Source organism: Silene latifolia, chromosome 5 (assembly GCF_048544455.1).
Source record: "Silene latifolia isolate original U9 population chromosome 5, ASM4854445v1, whole genome shotgun sequence".
NCBI classification, from domain to species: Eukaryota; Viridiplantae; Streptophyta; class Magnoliopsida; order Caryophyllales; family Caryophyllaceae; genus Silene; species Silene latifolia.
The window spans coordinates 89,160,690-89,180,577 of NC_133530.1; the positions used below are offsets into that span (position 1 = coordinate 89,160,690).

Consider the following 19,888-nt stretch of genomic DNA (forward strand, 5'->3'; position numbering starts at 1 on the left):
TTACTTAAATTTGTGACCATTGATAATGACGTGTTTGTTCCGTATTTTAGGTTTTGAAAACCCGAGTCTACGCGGACACTATTTTGACAAATATTTTCAAACCCGAACCAAAACGACAAATATTTTATTTTTGACCATTTTTTAAAAAATGAATTCTAAAAAACTTTGTAGATGTTTAACAATATGTAAATATATTATTTCACTAAAGACATCCGAACAATTTGCACGAGTTAAAAATTAGTTAACGGAATAAATATAGTTAAATCAAAACTGTGAAAAAGAGTTAGGGTTCAACACACACACACAACTCATTCACTTTCTGTGAATCCTGAAACACCAAAATGCCAAGGCAACTCAAATTTCATGAGCAGAAGTTACTGAAGAAACTTAATTTGTTAGAATGGAAAAGGGAAGATGGACACAGAGAAGGTGATGTTATGCAACGCTTCCTTGTTACTGACCGTGATGACTACAAAAAGTATCAATCTTTATCATCTTTCACTTTTTGTTCTTGTTTTCATTTTATTTACCATCAATTGTTTAATGGCTTTCTTTTTAATTTGTTGTTTCTGGGCTGCAGGTATAATGTTATGTGTAGGATGGTGCAGAAATTGGTTCATATTTTGAAGCAGATGGATCCCAGAGACCCTTTTCGAATTGAGATGACTGATCAACTTTTGGAAAAACTGTGAGCTTTTGTTTCATTTCTTTTGTTTCTTCAGTATTTATAGGATGGTGCAGAAATTGGTTCATATTTGTATAGGATGGTGCAGAAATTGGTTCATATTTGTATTTTTTTTCTAATATTTGTTGTTAGTTAGATCAATTAGTCGTCTGTAAGTCGGTTTTACACAAAGTTTATTGTAAACCCACCAATTATTTACCCAAATAACCTTACAAAAATTTCTTATTTACAATAATTTGTGTGTAAAACTGCCTTACACCAGTATTTGGATATGCAAAAGGTGATGTAGCTGAAGTGGAATTAAGCTTAAATTTCAAGTACCCATATTGGATTATGTAAATTTGAGGTACCCAAGTTGGAATTTTCTGAAACATTGGTACCCCAACTGAGAATTTATCATGTTTTTAATTTGAGTTTGGGAAGTTAGGGTTTATGCGTTGTAATTAAGCTTAGTTGAACTTTCCTTGGGGAATTTGCGTGGTTGTTGAGTGATGAGCATTGATTTGGATTGTTATTTGGTCGAGGAGATTTAATTAAAGAAGAGTGGAGAGGAAAATTGGGGATCAATGAATTTGATTGAAATTTATGTTGAATTGAAAAACATATGAACTTTGACGGTTATTGTGGAATTGTGGTGACGTTTAGTTTTGATGGTGAAATTGGTGATGTCATGTGAATTTAAGGAATGAATTTGTGATCTTTGGGCTTTTGAAATGTTAGATTGTTGGGTTTGTAGCTCATATGACGTGATCATGTGTTTACTTGTCCAAGACCCGATCTTTTAACAATTTGATAGCAAGCTAAATTTTAAGATTAGTTATGTTTGAGTGCGATGACATTGAGACTTTTGTCATACAACATAATCAATATGGAGTACCATCTAGGCGGTTGGTGAAGGGTTCAATAACGATTTTCAACATGTTTGAATTACAGAATTCCCAAGATTTCATGCATGTTAATGAATACTGGATACCATCTAGGTGGTTGCCATGGTGTTGGAGAGGACTTATGTATTTAGTTTTACCTCTAATAGAGTTTGGGCGCGAGAGGATTTGGTATAGGAGAAAAGGTTGCTGCTTTAAATTCCTTAGAGCAATAATGATCCTGTTTTTGTTCGATATATTGTGGCCAGATGAATGTGTTTGTACTTTAAAATCCTCAGATGACTTGCTTTGGAGATAAATTCCAAGTTACTCTAGATAAGTATGCTTATTGAAAGTTTAGGCCCAACAAGATGTTGCTTTAATCGGCTTCTAGTGCCTGATCAACTCCATAAAATTTCTTGTATAAATTACTCCAGTACATTGACAATCACTTGATCCCTTTGGCTCAATGGTTGATTAGTGAATATATAAAACTGAAGGTCAAGGGTATTATATACTAAAACATTATAACTTTCTTCAGAAATATAGTTTGCATCTTTGTAGTTCCAGGATTAATTTAATGAATTTGCAGTGCACTCTCAGTTAGACTAATGTTTATGGTATCCGTTTTTTTAATGTGTCCCCTAAGGGCACATGTCTATTTGGATTTCACAAAAAAAAAGCACTTATTCGAAAGTTGGCCAATTCTCCGTAATATTTTCTGTTTGAAAATGGAAAAAGTGAGTTGAATTCAATTTCGATGAATTTAGACAAATTTTCCTTGTGAGTGCTTTAAGGGTACATGTTAAAATAAACCTTTGTTGTATATATGTTACGATTTTAAAAACCGTGAATTAGGGCAAGGTTGGTTTTTTAGTTGGGATTTGTTGCTGTTGAGTTGGAATTGGGGCAAACATTTTATCTTAAATGTAAATTTTAGCACACTTCGAATGATGATTGGCGTAATTTGATCTGATTCGATGTGTTGATATGATGGGACCCTCCATTTCCTTCTACATGTCACCGTGAGGCGTTTTGGCTAGTGCCTTTCGCACGTAGATTCCTCTTTTGCTTATTAGGCTAGGTAAGTGCCTCAATCGGTCACCTTAGCATGTTCACTGATGATACTCGTCATTTTTTACTCCTCCTAAGCATATTACTCGGTCACTTTATTATGTTCCCAGTACAGTTCTTGCCTCGAAGTTATTATTAACTTCCAACATTATTTCTTTGTATGTTCGAGTTATGTCTCCTCGTGTCATTACGATAAATTTAACATCCTGATTAGATGTTTAGTCATTTGTCCCATGCTCTTAAACTTTGGGGATTCTTTTGCTTGCAGATATAATATGGGTGTTATACCAAACAGAAAAAGTTTGGCTGTGTGTGAAAGATTGAGTGTTTCATCCTTTTGCAAGTAAGTATATATAGTATGGTCCGTATATATCTAATGTTGGATATTTTTTTTCAGTAGGTCTCACGAGAGATCGTCTCCCATTAATTTAGTAGGAGACATAATAGGAAAAAAGGAATTCAGTGGGTCCCTCACCCCATCATGTGAGAGGTCTCTCAATAACGCTATTGAGACACCGTCTCTCAGGAGTTTTTGTGATTTTTTTTTCAATTTGCCTAATTCCATGTTGAAATGTTGGAGAGAAAACGAAGAATTGGCCAAGAAATTCATAGTGGTGAATTTCTTCTATGAAATTTCGATGAATTATCAATATTGGTATCATACGCATGGTCGTCTCATAGACAAATTTTCCTTGTGAGTTAGCAGTTATGTCTTCTATGAGACGACCATGCGTATGATACCAATATTGATAATAGAATTAAGGGCTGGTCTCAAGTTGTCACATGTGAGTCGGTCTCATTAATATTAATTATTAATTATTTTTGTAATTTGCAGACGACGTCTAGCAACTATAATGGTGAAGCAAAAGTTTGCAGAGCACAAGAAAGCAGCAGTGACGTACATAGAGCAGGGTCATATACGAGTGGGTATTGATACGGTGACAGATCCAGCATTCCTAGTGACGAGGAACATGGAAGATTTAGTAACCTGGGAATCTTCCTCAAAGATCAACAAGGGCATTCAACAGTATCACGACAAATTGGATGACTATGATCTTATGCAGTGATCTAGATAGATTTTGCCTTTGCTTATCGATGTTGTTTAGTTGTTAAATTACAGTCAAGGAAACAAATCATAAGTAGACAGACGTATATTGCTGCTACATTTTGCTTTTCAGTGTAGAATTGAGTTTTTGTTGCGATGAGATGAATTACTACTACTTTGGATGATAGATAGCTTTATTGGCTTATTTAAACCATTTTTAGCATTCTCAGCAAAAGAGAAGACAAATCGCATACAAAGCGGAAATGATTGGCAAAATGAGACATCTTTCATTGCAAAATGAGGAAGAATCAAAGAGTTTCAAAATCAAGAACAAATCAACACGAAATTACTCGACATTATAATGTACAAAAAACTATGCTTTAGCACTTTCCAGCGTTAATGGCAGCATGTACAAATTCTTCACAACTTTTGAACCCTCCAGAGAACACATTATGCTTGTCGAGCCGATCCCTCCCCGCTGGTGGCACCCGACTTCCTTGGTTTGAAGAATTGGTGTAATTGTTGTATCAAAAGTTGTGAAGCACTAAAAAAACAAAGATAAAAAGAGAGCTCACCAGAACAATGTCGTACATCAACAAACGTAGGCAGGCGGCTCCCATCAGCACGTCCAAGAGCACTAAGCATGGACAAGATTAGTGGAACAGATGAAAGTTTCAGCCCCAGTCCCCATTCCGCAGTAGATTTGTAACCAGGCTGCCCAGCAACAGCAAATGACTCTTTCAGATGTTGAACAGCAACTCCCGTGATCCGTCTCTCCAGAATGATATCTTTTAATTTCTCACCGCAAGAGCTTGTTTTGATGGATTCAGAAACTCTACCAAAATTATTCAACAGCAAATCTCTGCTCTGCAGCTTGTTGGGCAACATTCTCATCTTTCGGAAGCCCTCAAAACAAGCTATGAGAATGTTGGACAAGTATGTTTATTACTTCACATATACACGAAATTAGTTTCAAGCCATTAGGTCGAATGTGTCAGGATTTGACCCTAAAATAACGGGTCATTTAGAGTCGTGAATTGTTTGGATTGCATGTCATAATTTACAAAACTTTACAGTAAAACAGGTCAGTCGAATGTGTCAGGATTTGATGTAACTTTACAAAACTTTTCATGGAGATGAGAAGAAAGGGAAAACTTCATTCATTCTACCAATGAAGTTTGCCCTTTCTTCTCATCTCCATGAATTTGCAGGCCGCAGATACATGCCTTTATAAATTGTCACTTATTGTCATTGCTCTCCTGCAAAAGACTCTCCAGAAGATCTTTTAGAAGCATGTTGCAATCACTTATCAACTTCGTCTTCTGAACCACTAATCCCCGAATAACAATGAGGGCTTCAAGGACTTCTGATAACAAGTTATCTCGCATAAATCTGGCACAGGAACAAACATAACGTAAATACTTTGGCAAGGAGATAATTTTCTGAAAAATGCAAATATCCATTAGCTATACCTTGCTCTGATATTCGGAATCTCCAGAAATTTTCCAAGCAGCTCTATTAACTTGTGAAGTATAAACCCCTGTGAAATGTCTATGTGCAGGCTCCTCTCCAGGGATTCAATGTTATTAACCTCTTGGGTGATCAACTTGCAAATAGTACTCGAGCATCCCCGGACAGTGAAGAATAGACGAGCATCTTCCGTCTCTATCATCTTGAAGAGCAGTTCAAAATACTCCTCAGCGTTTTCAGCAGCAGAGAGAGTCGAAGGCAACCATGTCATCAACAAGTTCAACAAGCGAAACTGCCTCACTGAACTCTGAGAACATAGAAGGTTTACCAGTATACATATTTCCGACCTTATTGATTGGGAACAGGCACTTAGTATGAGCCCAGAGACCCATGATCCCAGCTCAAATGACAGCAAGTTATTTCTTGCACAAGCCCTACGCTTCCATCTCAGTCTATACTTCAAAGCTAGGAAATCATATCTCTGAGGTCGCGACCTATAACCAGCACCTTTGAATACTTGTGAAACTTTGTACTGCCTCCTGACAAAATCAAGATATGATGCTCCTTTCTCCGATTCAGAATAACTCTATATCTGTATGTCCTGAGCCTTTTGTGAACCATCCCAGTTTCTCTCGACCAACTCCGGTACAGACTTACCCCCACTGACTGACTGTTGTCATCCTTTAGTGGCACAGTCTGGGAAGATTTACCTCCAGCCTCTTTGTCCACTATGTCGGGTTTTAGTGGCGTACAAGCTTGGGATATGATACGCAGGCAAGGGAGGACAACATGTTCTGAGATGGCTGGATGATTGGAACCCACCTTTATTGAAGTGAATAGCAACTGGAAGACAATACGTAACCTCGATTCCCAAAATTCATTAGTTGAAGAACAAACCTCAGAAAGTAACAACATTTCTTCTCGGGTTGCAACAGCAATATCCATAGATCGATGATGTTCAAGAAAGTACAAAACTTTCTTCTGCATTAAAGTAACAACATTTCTTCTTGGAATTTCTTTTCACATTCTAATCAACAAGAGTTTTAACCTACTATTTTATCACATCACATATAAAAAACTTCATGGGATGGTAAGAGGGAAGCTTATTGTATCTGTTCATACTTCATACGCACACAACAATTCGAGAAATAATGCAGATAATTGCATAAATTTCTTAATCATTCATCTTTAGCTATACAAACAAGGCCTAAGGGAAATTCTACGCGTATTTTTGTGTGAACCGGAAAATTCATAATGGAAAGTATTTTATGCACATTCAGAAAGGGTCCGTACTTTGCAGGTGCAGTTATGCCAGAAAATAAACCCGAAACTACTTAAACCAAGCATAAACTGCTGAAACTCCAACCCTCGGTCCAAATCCTTGAGTTGTGCACACGATGCAACCATCCCAATCACTGTAACCTCATCCTGCTTAACACCATTCACCTTCATTTCCTGAAAAAGTTCCAACGTCTCAGAAGCCTTCCCACAATGCACATACCCAACCAAAGAATTCCATGTAACCAAATCCCTCACACAACTTTCATCAAACACGTGGCGCGCATCCTCCAGTTTCCCACAAGAAACCAATATACCCCATCAAACACGAACACATCAGCGCACATGCCTGAAACAACACAGGATAAGTAAAATTATTGGGTCGACACGAGTCACTAACTAACATTTCACTGTACAAAACCATAGCTTTAGCAGCAATCAAACTCTCAGAGCACCCTCTGATAGCAACATTCCAAGAAAACACATTCGGGTTACGGAGAACTCTCAAAAGTCTATGACAATAACTAAGATCAGCAGCATGTGAAACTGCACAAAATGCAATCAAACGACTCGAATTGTGAAACAAGTGTATTGTATCTATTCAAACGACATGCAAGTTTATTGTATCTATTCAGAAGCACACAACAATTCGAGAAAGAATGCAAATAATTGCATAAATTTCTTAATCATTCATCTTTTGCTATCCAAACAAGGGAGAGTATTTTATGCACATTCAGAAAAGGTCCGCGCTTTGCAGGTGCAAATATGCATAGTCGAAAAGAAAATAAACCCGAATATACTATAGGGTTTCATCAATTAAATCAATACTCAATGAACATGTTACATGATTATCATTATTATTCATCAAAAGCCCAGAACTTTCGCCATTATTAACAACAAAACCCTCAATTGTATCCTGATTTTCCCAAAATTGAAACTCAGAAATCCCAGAAATTGCACTAAAATCATCAACAATCAGTAATTCCTTTGAACCATCATCTATTAGGTTAGAATTAGCAAGAGGGTATTCATCAAAATTGGGTCTTGCCAAGAAATGGATTGATTAATGAAGATGAATCTTGTTCTAGGGTTTGAGGGGGGGAGGAATGATATGGATATATTATGATTATTTGAGAGTGGAGAAATGTTAGTAGAAGATTGTAAATTGTAAAGGAGCTTCTTCCGCCATAGTAGAATATAAATCTTACCTGCGCAAATTGAGAATGCACTTACTTGACCATGACATTCATGAACACTGACTGACGTTAAATGAAATGGGAACAGGCAAATGAGAAACAAAGGAGGAGTCGGAAAGACGAAAAGGAAATACTGTACACTTGTTCAGACATTAATGGTGCATTGGATGGAAATCCTGTAATTCCAAACTTGGATTAACTACCATTCTAGATGTTCAAGATCAGGGAGAGAGAAGCTAAGAACTGCTGCAATACAACCAATTCTGCATCACCATACTAATACTAATACCTATTAATAAAGCCAACTGCAATTTTCACCAAACTGAAACATGTACAGAAAAATGCACATGGTTACAGGCAGGTGCAGGTCCAATTGTCATACGGCTGGCTAATTCCCGGATTAGCTCATATTTGGCTTGAAATGGAGTGTCAAGTGCTTGTACTCATCATGAATGATGGATGACAAGGCAGAATAAGCAAGCAGCTCAAAGTTTCCTGTAAAAAAAATCTGGAAAAACCCAAGGCCTGACAGTTAAAAGAACAGGAAATGATTAAAATCTGACTTAAACTCTGGGATTATCATCAGAACAGGAACCAATTCAAGTAACATATCTAGTCTAGTAGGATGCAATTATATACATACATACAGACAGACAGATTCATATCCAGCAATACCAGGCCCGTGTTTCCGAAGTTGAAAGAAAAAAAAAATGGTAACCTACTACCATCAAACATTTTGGGAAATAGCACAATAATGACATTCCTTTTGAAATGTTTCAGTCCTCCGAAGCTAACAACTAACAGATCATATGCTACACCCTAATCTTCTTCTTCTTCTTCTTCTTCATAAATAATCTGGTTTGAGGACGTTGAACATTCTCCCTTCTCATGTCTACTAGTACCATGCACTGCATCATCAAATAGACCACGTATAGTTTCATCAACGCCACCACCATCACCACTATCTCTACCCTCCAAGCTCCTAAGAAATGAGATACTCTCTCCTCCATGACTGATCGCCTCCAACTCCAACGAAACTTGTCTCATTGTCGGCCTTTGGTTTCTGTCCTTGTCCAACGACTTTCGTGCTAGTTTGGCAATTGCTAAAATAGTCTCTTCCTTAGCTTCATTCACGACTCGGTCAGCCAAGATGTTACTTAAACTAGAGTTTTCCATGCTTGTAACAAACCATTCTACTAGACTCTTCCCATTATCAACCGCCTTCTTCCCGGTTAGAAGTTCTACAAGAACGACCCCAAAACTATAAACATCACTCTTTTCGGTGTATCTACTTGAGCTCCAATATTCCGGGTCGAGATACCCGACTGTGCCCTGCACTTGAGTAGTTAAATGAGTTTGATCGACAGAGATGGTTCTTGATGTCCCAAAGTCCGAGACCTTGGCTCTAAACTTGGCATCAAGTAGTATGTTCGAGGTTTTTATGTCTCTGTGAAGTATTGGATTAGACGAAGCCGAATGCAAGTAAGTCACTGCCCCCGCCACATCTAATGCTATCTGTAATCTCATTTCCCATGTGATCGGAAACTCTTCTTGCGGGTCATGTAAAAACTTTGAGAGAGTTCCATTTGGCACGAACTCGTACACTAGCAAGGGAACTTGGGTTTCCAAACAACATCCTATCAACTTAACTATATTCCTATGGTTTAATTCTGACAATATTGCTATTTCATTGATAAAGTCCTCACCATGACTTCCAACCTGATGTTTCTTTATGGCAACCAAGTTTCCATCCGTTAGCATACCCTTATAAACCGTACCTTGGCCTCCGCGACCAAGTACTCTCTCCTCATTAAACTGATCCGTCGCTTTATCTAGCTCCTTTGCTGTGAAAAGTCGCGTTTGTTCTAAGGGACGTTCCTCAGAAGACATCTTGTGTTTCAATAGCAGACCACCGTTGCGTTTGAAGTTTTTTTCCTTTTGCTTGACCTCTTTCCTTCTAATTGCAAAACGGTAGGCCATGTATCCTCCGATCAAAGATAATATAGTCCCGAATCCAACACAGTTTCCTACATTGGAAGAATATGGTGGCTACATAAGAAAACTGAACATAATATCATAAATTCAACAAAATGGAGAATGCATTATCATCTAAGCCAAATTAAATTTAGGTCCTGAAGCCTAAATTAATGCAGTAGTCAGCCTGCAGTGAATTCGAGCCCACCAGTTGTGGTATTGTATAGCTAAGAAAACTGCAGCAAAAAGCTCCTGTTCAATCTTAGACTCAAACTTCTGCTTGTACCACCAATCTACCACATCAACAGTGGGAAACTGACACATCTACTACTGTATGTGCAGGCAAAGAAAAGACGACAATGAGTCTAACAGTTGGAAGAGTCGAAAGGCAGCAGTAAATCCTTAACTAGGACTGTATTCACCAACTAGAGCAAGTATTAGGACTGTATTCACGCCAAAGTAATTGAAAGGCATCTACACCAGGATAATTTCAAACTCTAGGCCCAATTCACAGCAATTTTTATCAACATTATCGAGTGTGGGTATCAAATTTCTCGTTTGGCACAGGTACAAACCAACATTGTCACTTATTCTGGGCTGCCTCCTGGATTCTTAGTGGAGTAAGGCCTGCTGACGCTTTATACCAATATTATCTAGTCACCTCTGTGCAGGTGCTATTTTATGACACTATTTCGCCCCAGCTACAAAAACCTGGTCACCATAAGTTATCAACAAACCATGGTGATAACAGGTGAGGGGCATGGCGGCTCCTAATCTATGGGTTGATTCGGGAGTCAGACAGAAAATGAGGGGAAACTGGAAATGAAGTCGGACAAGGCAAATAAAATTTGGTCCTGAAGCCTAAATTTTGTCATTGCAGCAGCTCGTATCTTTATCAAGCCTAAATTACTTTTACTAAGAAAAAAAAAAAAAAGTTGAATTACCAAGAATGAAGACCAGTTTTAAACTTTTTTGACGACATCCCAACCCGTCTCTTCTGCCGTCGCCATAATAACCACTGGGGCAGTGACATGTATAGCCTCCTTCGATATTTTTGCATAGTCCGGCACAAGGAAAGTCAGCACACTCGTTAATATCTGAGAAAGAAAAAAATTGGCAAAAAAGAGAAAGGTAAATTTTGACTGAAAATAGGGAGAACACCATTGAATTTATATGTTATCTTGTCTCAACACATACCTACACAACCAGCAGCACCAGAATTATAGGGGTTTCCCTCGTAACCATTGATACACTTGCATCGATATCCTTTGACACCAAGGGCTTTGTCAACGTCAACACAAAAACTCTTCTCCTTGCAAGCATATGCACTCGGATTCTTCCTTGCATTTATACAGGAATCATTCCCGACAAACCACTCTAGGACAACATACGACTCCTTCATGAATCCCGGCAACATGTATGGCTTATCGGATAAATCACCCCAGGGGTTGCCTTTTGAGGAAAGGTTAAAGATATCGACTAAGGGCCCGCGAGATGCTATAGTTATTTGTGTGTCGGAAATTTCTAAAACTTGTGAACTAGTGTTTAGAAATCTAGGGGTGTCCGTGTAGTTGTCTACATGGCAGCTAATGATATAATCATCGTCCATGGCACAATCTTTACTGGGGCCAAATGGGTATAAGATCGTCACATTCCCACATTGATATTCATCGTAGCAGTCTGGAGTTTCATACAATGGACCGGGAAGTGCTTGTGGAAGCAATGTACATAGCAATAAAACAATGTAGGGGACATAATTTGGCTTCCTTTCCGGGTTTTTGACCACCGTCCCGGGTATTATCGTCTTTGGTGACAACCTCCTCGCCTGCTAACAAAACAAAACAAAACGTAAAGTTAATGAAATAACAATTACTTTTATGATCATATTCTTAACAATCTTAACTCATTCTAAACACACGCAGTAGCGAACCCATGATTCAAATGACGGGGGTGCATTTTTTAACGTAGGCGATAAAACTCAAGTGATTATAGCAAGTTGATCGGTCAAACTAAAATATACACAAATTTGATTTAAAAGGCAAAATTCAAAGAGTCTTATAAACAAATTGGTCTAAACTTTTCAACATTTTTTAGAAAAAAATATCATATATATCACCATTCATTTGATGAACACCCAAAAGATAATTAAACTTTTTGGGTCTTTTTTTCTAGGTTTCAGAACGACTTCATACTTTTATCATCTAAAATGAATGAAAAATCATGTGTATATGTAATTTATTTGAAATTTGGTGAACATCATGCAATTAGGGTTCTATTATTTCGAATTTCGCAATTAACTATACATAATTGGGGATATTAGTGGAATTAAAAGTAATTAGCATTAACAAAAAAAAAAGAGCAACAAAGAACTAAAACAAAGTTATTGTTGGATCAAACTCATCAAAAAGACCCTGAATACAATAGAAATTGCAAAATTGAAATTTATAAATGAAATCTCAGCGTGGAGAGAGTCGAACACGCGACTTCCAACTCAGACCATTAGTTTTATCCCCTATGTGACTGATAGTTTACTCACTCTTATCACACGCATATTACATATATATCCGAGGGTTGGTTATTTTTCAAAAAATAATCGAGCCCCAGGTCCGCTCCTAAACACACGTACACTTTAATTCCTTTATTATTTATGACTTTATGTAAAAATCTTCTAATACATAATTAATGCAAATTAAATAATTCAACAAAAAGCTGAATAAAAAGGGTCAAACATCGACTGAGAGATTGAACAAAACTTTTGGAACATAAGACACCCCATTTGTAATTCGGAGACTTCAAGTAACAGAGTTTTATTCTATCATTCTAATGTTACGTTCATTTGAACCAAAAAAAATAATATTATTTCTTAGCATAATTTAGTGTGATATTCTACTTAAGATGCCTATGAATTTATGTGAAATGATAATTAGACTTAGAATCAGACTAGCTAATACATTACGTAAAATAGTGTAGGTCTAATATTTACTACATTAAGCAAGCATCACATATAATGCTCAATAATTCATCACAAACACACGTACGGCGCTGTATAAATTAAAACAAAAGAAAGAATACATACTCTGATTGAATTGGAAGACGCCATTGTTGTAGCTTGATAAAGCTTGAGAATATCCTTGTTGAAGATGAAGAATATATTGGTTATAGAGAGAAATAAGAGAGATGCAAATTAAAAAGTGTAAATATAATGTTCTGGCTGATTGTATTAAGGTCCTTAACTCCTTATATTTATAGTAAAATAGTAAAGGGGTAGCTTGTTGAAACCAGGGTGGCAATAATCCGGTCGGTTTAGGTTGGGTCATTATAGATTTATAGGGTAGGGTCATATCGAGTCACACGACTATATCTATATATGTTTGGTTGGGTTCATGTCACTTACGGGTCGGGTTAGTCCGGTCAATTCTTTGCTTCGGGACGGGTCGTTGTTGGCTCGAGATATTCAAATAGATTTGTTGGGTCAAGTTGAGTCGTTATTGAGTCTGGGTTTCTGGCTCACGTTTTGTCTTGTTTGGTTTATCAATTTATTATCGGGTCATTTTTTCCCTGATTACTATATCAGGTGGAGTATGTATAATCCATGTATGTGCCATACCCTTAAGATTATTATGACCAATCTTACTCGGCATGACTGCATTTATACAACATGTTGCTGTTGTCGACGAAAATCGTATACGATTGCCGGGAATGAATACACCTTGTTACATTAGGAATTTAGAATGATATTTAATGGTTGTTACTAAGAATTTTACCTTGTGATATGGACAAAAAGAGTATAAAATTGGAGGACAATAATTGAAATTTGTATATACTCCCTCTTATTCTCTATTTTTTTATTTTTTTATATCCAAGTAAATTTTTGTGCAAATTCCTTATTTTCTTGGAGTACATTGTACGGACTAGGTGCTTTGATTTGTTTTTACCAAATTATTCTTGTTGGTTATGACACAAATTCTTATTTTATCGTCCCTGTGTTACAACTTATGCTAACTTGTTTTCCAGAAATGATTACATTTGCTTGTCAAATGGTTACAAATTAAAGCTATGAAATGATCCGTCTGAAGAATGACTAACTCTTCTTATTAAGGAAAATCGAATGCTTAATTTATCATTTAAAGGAATTGATAATATAAACATAATTACGACTAAAGCTTGTTAAGAAGTTTTAACATTATTGACGTTTTTTCTTTCTTTTACATATAACGGAAAAGATAATATCCTACAAGTATGAACAAAAGTACTACAGCTACAAATAATATAACTACGCAGACTATGTCGATTGGCTTCCTTTCCGGACTTGGGACCAACATCCCGACCGTGGGACACAATATCGTCACCTGAATTGAATTTTGCCGTGTTAATAATATTGTGCGACGAGTAAAATACGTAATATTTATTGCCCATATTAAACCATTTTGTTGCCCAAAACAAATTTTCTTGTAGTTAAATTCCTTAATAATATTATTTCTATCATTTCCTTGAATTGGTATCATGAAGATATTTGATACGATCTAAATTTAAGACGGAAACAAAAAGGATAAAAATGCAGCTGTTCGACCGCAAAGATCGATAGACTACCCCAATAATAGAATTGTGGTGAATTAATCACCTAGATTCCATTATAACAAATGAGATAAATCTCACAAGTTCGTTCATAATTTTTCATTGATTGATTATTACACATTAAAACAGTCAGGTTTTGGGGTCTATGCCTAGGAGGAAGGACGCTAAGGAGTTACAAGCAGGACGCCCATTCTTCGTGATTGGGAAGCAGGCACAGTGTAGGGGTACCAGAGTAAAGGTCGATGCAAGCTGGGAAAGAAATCTTGATGCAGCTTGTGGTTGGGTGGCTTATAATGGTCGGGGGGTGGAGATTCATAGAGGAAGAAGGAAGTTGAAAGCGGAGTCTGCTCTACAGGCGGAAGCCTTAGGTTTACGTGAGGTCTTTGCTTGGGCTAGAGATAGGGGCGAGCTTCACCTGAAGGTTACAACGGACTGCTTAAGGCTGGTAAACCAGATCGCAGGTCTTGAGAAGGAAAGCCATGTTGTCAGAGGAATTCTCAGCGACCTTAAAAGTATCTGGGTTTATTTCCATTGTGTAAGTTTTAGTTTCGTACCTAGGCATCTTAATAACATTGCCCATGGTCTGGCTCGTCAGGCTATGAAAATGTAAACTTTTCTTTACTGTTGCCAAAAAAAAAAAAAAAACTAATACCATTATATAGCCTCTAATGACTTGGAGAATAAGAAATAGAAGAGAAAGTTACTAGACTACCCTCCACTCATATTTCGGTGTGTATCAATATTAAATTGTTATCTACCATTGATCGTGAAACAATTCAGGAGGGGATACGGATACATACCGAGTCAGTTTGAACGTAAAACACTTCACGAGACTGCGGGTTTGTCTGAGGAGGAGGATCATTCTCAGCAGGATGAACAAACTCGACGTCGTCTTGCAAGGTTAATGCCGAGGGGACGATGGTGTCTTCGGACATGGTACGTCTTGGAGGGATTGTAAGAACAGAGAAGTAGCTAATTATAAGCAGTTTGGCAAATAGAGTGTATAGGAAAGATGCTTTAATTTGTTGTAGCTACAATTGATACACAATGTCTATGATATATATTGGGGTGTGGAGAGGTTGTCTTGAGAGTTTAGGGCTATAAATAATGGCCTAATTTTATTGTTCCTAGTTACCGTCCTACAGAGAGAGTACCAATCGATAAAATACTACGCATTAATACAGAACAAGCTTTATTAAGTTGTGGGTTTGATTTTTACAAAAATAAAAATTGACAACCTCAATAATTACCAATATACTCGTATGAGTCGTATCACAATTACTCAAATAAACTCCAATTCCGAAAACGCGTGCCACAAGTAATAGTAGTGAGTATTACTCCGTACATATCCATTTAAGCTTTGGTCCCAAATGATAATTTAAGATTTTTGTTTTCTTCTCATTATTACTCATCTATGCTATTATGCTAGTATGCTACTATTATGGTCTTCAATTTTAGAAGCATCACAGAAATATCAAATACTCAAATCAAGCATATATAGCTTACTAGACCTAACAAACCCCACCCAAGTTGAGGACCCAAATTTGACCTGATACACGCATTGCCCCGCCCGAACCTATTCGACCGACCCGAATATTTATTATTGGATACTAATTGTTCCCCTCGAATTATTGATACGAGTAACAATTAACAACCAACTCGAAAATAATACGTACTTGGAATCACTCGGCCGAATTCTAACAACAAAAACCCGAACAACCTGAATTTCAATTGACTCGACCCGAACCCATCCAGATTCCCGTTTAGCCTACCATTCACTCAAGTACTCAACAACCAAAGGATTAAGGAGTACGTACTTCTTTACAATCTTTAATAAGTGGCCCCCACTTTATTTCTTAGAAGTACGGAGTATCAGTTGTGCAGTTTGCAGACTTTGCACCCGGTAACTTGTGGACTTATATACTGACAAAATAAAAAGTACTTCCTCCATTCAACTCCAAACTACCATAAATGACACTTCACGTTTGTTCAACAACGTGTTTTCTTGTAAATATCATTAACTACGTATATGCAAAAATTATAAAAGTTACATATTTTTAATGTCTTTCGTAAAAAGGCGAATCAAATAAGATCCCACAAGAATATATTTTCACTTATATATTGAGAGAAAATTGCAATTGAAGATTCATTTGTGAATAGTATGCAAAAACCAATATGGTAGTTTGGAGTTGAATGGAGGAAGTACTTATTAATAGTCATAATGTCCCTTGCTTTACAAATAGAGTACACGTTTACTTTTATTTCATTATTTATCTAAAAATTACTATAAAAATACACTTCTTTCGTTCCATTTTTATTGTCCACTATTTGTTCTACTACGAGTAATAAACATGATCAAATACTCGCTTCATAGCTTTAAGTGACATACTATCAAGTGTATAATGTTATTTGAAAAATTCTTGGGTCCTCCTAAATGACAATTATTGTATCCTCCCTAGCCAATAAGAGCTTTCACCTCAATTTAAAAGCTATAAAAATTAATGCAAAATATAAGTAAAATATTATAAATGAAAGGTCATCACTCATATTGGCTAGGAAGGAAACATTAATTATCCTCCGGAGGACCTACAAATTTTTCTGTGTATTTTACGGAGTAAATCTTTTTTTTTTTTGGAAAGTAAGATCCAAATACAATTAGGGGGCGCGGGTCAAGGGATAGTGGAGTATACTCCATCCTAGTCTGAGTGTTGATTCCCTAAAATTTGGGAGTAAAATTAAGGAAATGAATTTGGACCACACAAAACACCATACTCTACATGGAATTGAATTTGGACCACACAAAATTTACCGAAAAAAGAAAAGAAAACCAACACCCGATTAACATGAAAATCGAAAGGCAAACCAACACTCGGAATAGGAGGAAGTAGGAATTATTTTGCATGATGATATATTGATATGACGAGCCGAGGTATAGAGAAAATATTTGGGAAGCAATACGTGAATAACGTGATTACGTGAATGTAACGGAATATAATAATAAGTATGAAGTATTTGTTATGAAAAATTCTTAGGTTCTTCGGGAGGATCATTAATATATCCTCTCTAACCAATAAGAAGAGAGGAGAAAAAGATTTGACGGTTTATTTACGCGCACTAGAAGAAATTAAGGGAAAAAAGATTTGACCGTTTATTTACGGATTATTGATTCCTCGTATCAGTCCTATACGGAGTACGGAGTACGGAGTACTTGTCTGATGTCTCTCTTGAGCTCATGGATTTGTCCACTGTGTGATACCGCAATAATACGAGAACACTAGGGAGCATCCCGTGCTTCGCACGGCCGGTTTTAATACTTTTTTATTCTAATAATAAAATGTGATATTGTTGGGTGAATACTCTTATCTTTTATTCTCTATTAAATATCATATGATAGAGTTGACTCATAACTCTTACCTTTTTATAAAAACATCATATTATATTCAATGAAATGTCTTTTTGTCAAATTAATAGATATTTTTCTCATGTATTAATCATGAAAGATATTTCCCTTGTGTTAAAAGCCAATTTTTCAAAAAATAAACTTCTTTTTTTAGCAATATTCATAAACGAATTTTGAATTTGGGATAAAAGTGAATGTTTGAAATAAAGATGGGAGATATTTAGTTACTTTTAGAGAAAAAAAATTGAGATTTTGGAAAAGTAAGAGTTGAACCTAATTAATCCATAACATAATTTATAAATCATTAATTGACACACAAAAACAAAACATACAACTATAAAGTATATTCATTATAAAGGAGAGAGTGGTACACTTGTTTCTTTTGTTAATTCCATATCACTTTTTAGTATGCCTTTTTTATTTATTTCCATTATTGATTCAACTAACTAATTAGAAAGTGATGTTAAGTTGCTCACTTATCTATTCGATTTTATACATTTAATTAAAATATATGTTATGTATATTTCATAATGGATATAATCAAATCATTTGGTTAAAATATAACTCACATATATACTCCACAAATGTTGGATGGGATTTAGCATATCTCTATACAAAATCAAATGAAATTGAGGGAGTACTATTTATTCTCATCCAATTTTAGCATCTCTCTTTAAGGCTTTTATAATGACTATTTATTCCTGAAACACATTGGATATAACTTTCATTCTTTGTAATTAAATTTTATGAAGTCAAAGAGTAAACATATATGTTGTTTATGTGTATATCAAAATCATCTACATTTCCTAAACATATAAACCCTGTAGTAATGGTAAACCCATTACAAAATACTCTGTATCCTGTTCTCGTGAAGTTGCGATATGAGCAAGTACCATCATGCATAACTCCTAGGATTTGAAGGTACTCATTTCCCCTTCCGGCCTTCCCCAGTTCTTACCCATCTCGATTTCTTTACACTCACCTCCATATCCATATCGTTATGATTGTCGTCCTAGATCTCCCTCTCACACCCATCGTTGCGGACTTGCGGTAGTAGATCTTCCACCATTATCTATCACTTCACGCTCTACTACATCAATTATCTTTTCTGCAAGATCCAACAATTAAATAATTTCTTAAGTGCTCCGATTTGTACTATCGTGACGACAATCACCGCTCGGCAATTAAGAAAGGTTACCATTTGCGATCAATAATACACTTTATTTGCAACTTGTACGGGTGAGATGTCTTTCGATGATGAATAAGAAATTGTACTGGTGCAATGTCTTTTGATGTTCTCATAGTATTGTTGTAAGTAGTAGCTGCAAAGGAAAGAATAAAGAAAAACCTCGTAAGTTGCATTTCTGATTTAGAGTAACAAATCCTATCAACCGTTGAATGAAGTATGAGCAATTTGTCTAATCACTGATGTCATAATATTTGAGTAGATAATTATTTGCACAACTTTTGGCAGTAGGAGAATCAATTTCGTGGTTCATATAAGGATTTGTTAACAAAAGAATCAGGGTTATCCATTACAGAGTACTCCATACTCATATTATATATACTTACCGCTTCAACATCGTATCATATATTCATATGGATACTTGAATTTTCACCTCGCAGCAACCTTCACCGGTTTGAATTTTTAGTTTGAGCATATTTTCGAGTTTGGCAAGCAAGTCGGAACTGCAAATCAAGTTATTATATCATACTCCATAATTTACATGTAAATCAGTAAATGTAAGAAATGAAAAGCTTACGTAGTTACATTTTTTATTCTCACCTTTTTTTTTTCCAGATTGTCCTTCTTGTTAGAATTATAGCAAGAACAAATTGTAGAGATGTAAAGTACTATTCCATGTTAAGTCAATTTGTTGTGAGGGGATGGAAAACTCTTATATTTATAGGGTGTGCACATAATACTTAGTAGCAAGCAATTAAATAGATCAGAAGAGTGTGTGAATTTTAAATACTATCTGAATGTGTATGTATCTTGGAAATACATATGAAATAAACTTTTATGTATATACAAATTCATGGTACGGAGTATGTATATGCAAGATATTCACTCTCTATACTGTCTTGGGACTACCACTCTACCACATTCATTTTTTCCAATTCTATTAATTAATGTTAAACATGGTGAGAATAAAGGGTCGAATATGTGCTCAAGAGTTTGTGTAGTGATCATTAATTTTCTTTTCTACTTTGAATATGTATGTATACATAGAGTATAATTATTTGTATCATCCGATCGAATATGTAACTTTGGCTTTGACTAAGTTTAATTTTTTTTTTTCTTGAGAATATAAGTTTAAGTTAGCC

The 19,888-nt window shown here is 36.0% G+C and overlaps 4 protein-coding genes across 4 annotated transcripts; 2 read left to right on the top strand and 2 right to left on the bottom strand.

The window, feature by feature from the left end:
* The first annotated feature begins 282 nt into the window (after positions 1 to 282).
* On the top strand, positions 283 to 3,854 carry LOC141657828 (uncharacterized). Its single transcript, XM_074465174.1, has 4 exons — positions 283 to 478; positions 581 to 688; positions 2,891 to 2,965; positions 3,458 to 3,854. The coding sequence occupies exons 1-4, from the start codon at positions 342 to 344 to the stop codon at positions 3,687 to 3,689; spliced, it is 552 nt and encodes a 183-aa protein (XP_074321275.1). The 5' UTR covers positions 283 to 341; the 3' UTR covers positions 3,690 to 3,854.
* A 1,051-nt stretch (positions 3,855 to 4,905) lies between these two features.
* LOC141655733 (auxin transport protein BIG-like) lies at positions 4,906 to 6,124 on the bottom strand. The gene is made up of 3 exons (XM_074462797.1): positions 5,795 to 6,124; positions 5,140 to 5,705; positions 4,906 to 5,059 (listed from the first exon to the last, which is right to left on the bottom strand). The coding sequence occupies exons 1-3, from the start codon at positions 6,122 to 6,124 to the stop codon at positions 4,906 to 4,908; spliced, it is 1,050 nt and encodes a 349-aa protein (XP_074318898.1).
* Positions 6,125 to 6,403: 279 nt separating this feature from the next.
* On the bottom strand, positions 6,404 to 12,685 carry LOC141655734 (wall-associated receptor kinase-like 10). Its single transcript, XM_074462798.1, has 9 exons — positions 12,662 to 12,685; positions 10,783 to 11,410; positions 10,530 to 10,682; positions 8,514 to 9,638; positions 8,055 to 8,136; positions 7,901 to 7,933; positions 7,244 to 7,458; positions 6,765 to 6,961; positions 6,404 to 6,703 (listed from the first exon to the last, which is right to left on the bottom strand). Exons 1-9 carry the CDS (start codon positions 12,683 to 12,685, stop codon positions 6,404 to 6,406), a joined length of 2,757 nt encoding a protein of 918 aa, XP_074318899.1.
* Positions 12,686 to 14,305: 1,620 nt separating this feature from the next.
* Positions 14,306 to 14,770, top strand: LOC141655735 (uncharacterized). Its single transcript, XM_074462799.1, has one exon. The coding sequence runs from the start codon at positions 14,306 to 14,308 to the stop codon at positions 14,768 to 14,770; it is 465 nt and encodes a 154-aa protein (XP_074318900.1).
* Positions 14,771 to 19,888: the final 5,118 nt, after the last annotated feature.

Excerpts from the sequence above, each read along its gene's own strand:
- LOC141657828 (XM_074465174.1), top strand. The coding sequence starts at position 342 with ATGCCAAGGCAACTCAAATTTCATGAGCAGAAGTTACTGAAGAAACTT. Across the intron at positions 479-580 it reads GACCGTGATGACTACAAAAA|GTATAATGTTATGTGTAGGA; the intron begins GTATCAATCTTT and ends TCTGGGCTGCAG. Across the intron at positions 2,966-3,457 it reads AGTGTTTCATCCTTTTGCAA|ACGACGTCTAGCAACTATAA; the intron begins GTAAGTATATAT and ends TGTAATTTGCAG.
- LOC141655733 (XM_074462797.1), bottom strand. The coding sequence starts at position 6,124 with ATGCAGAAGAAAGTTTTGTACTTTCTTGAACATCATCGATCTATGGAT. Across the intron at positions 5,706-5,794 it reads ACAACAGTCAGTCAGTGGGG|AAAGGAGCATCATATCTTGA; the intron begins GTAAGTCTGTAC and ends TCTGAATCGGAG. Across the intron at positions 5,060-5,139 it reads ATTCCGAATATCAGAGCAAG|ATTTATGCGAGATAACTTGT; the intron begins GTATAGCTAATG and ends TTCCTGTGCCAG.
- LOC141655734 (XM_074462798.1), bottom strand. The coding sequence starts at position 12,685 with ATGGCGTCTTCCAATTCAATCAGA. Across the intron at positions 11,411-12,661 it reads CGTCTTCCAATTCAATCAGA|GCGAGGAGGTTGTCACCAAA; the intron begins GTATGTATTCTT and ends TTTTGTTAGCAG. Across the intron at positions 6,704-6,764 it reads CTTATCCTGTGTTGTTTCAG|GATGCGCGCCACGTGTTTGA; the intron begins GCATGTGCGCTG and ends GGGAAACTGGAG.
- LOC141655735 (XM_074462799.1), top strand. The coding sequence starts at position 14,306 with ATGCCTAGGAGGAAGGACGCTAAGGAGTTACAAGCAGGACGCCCATTC.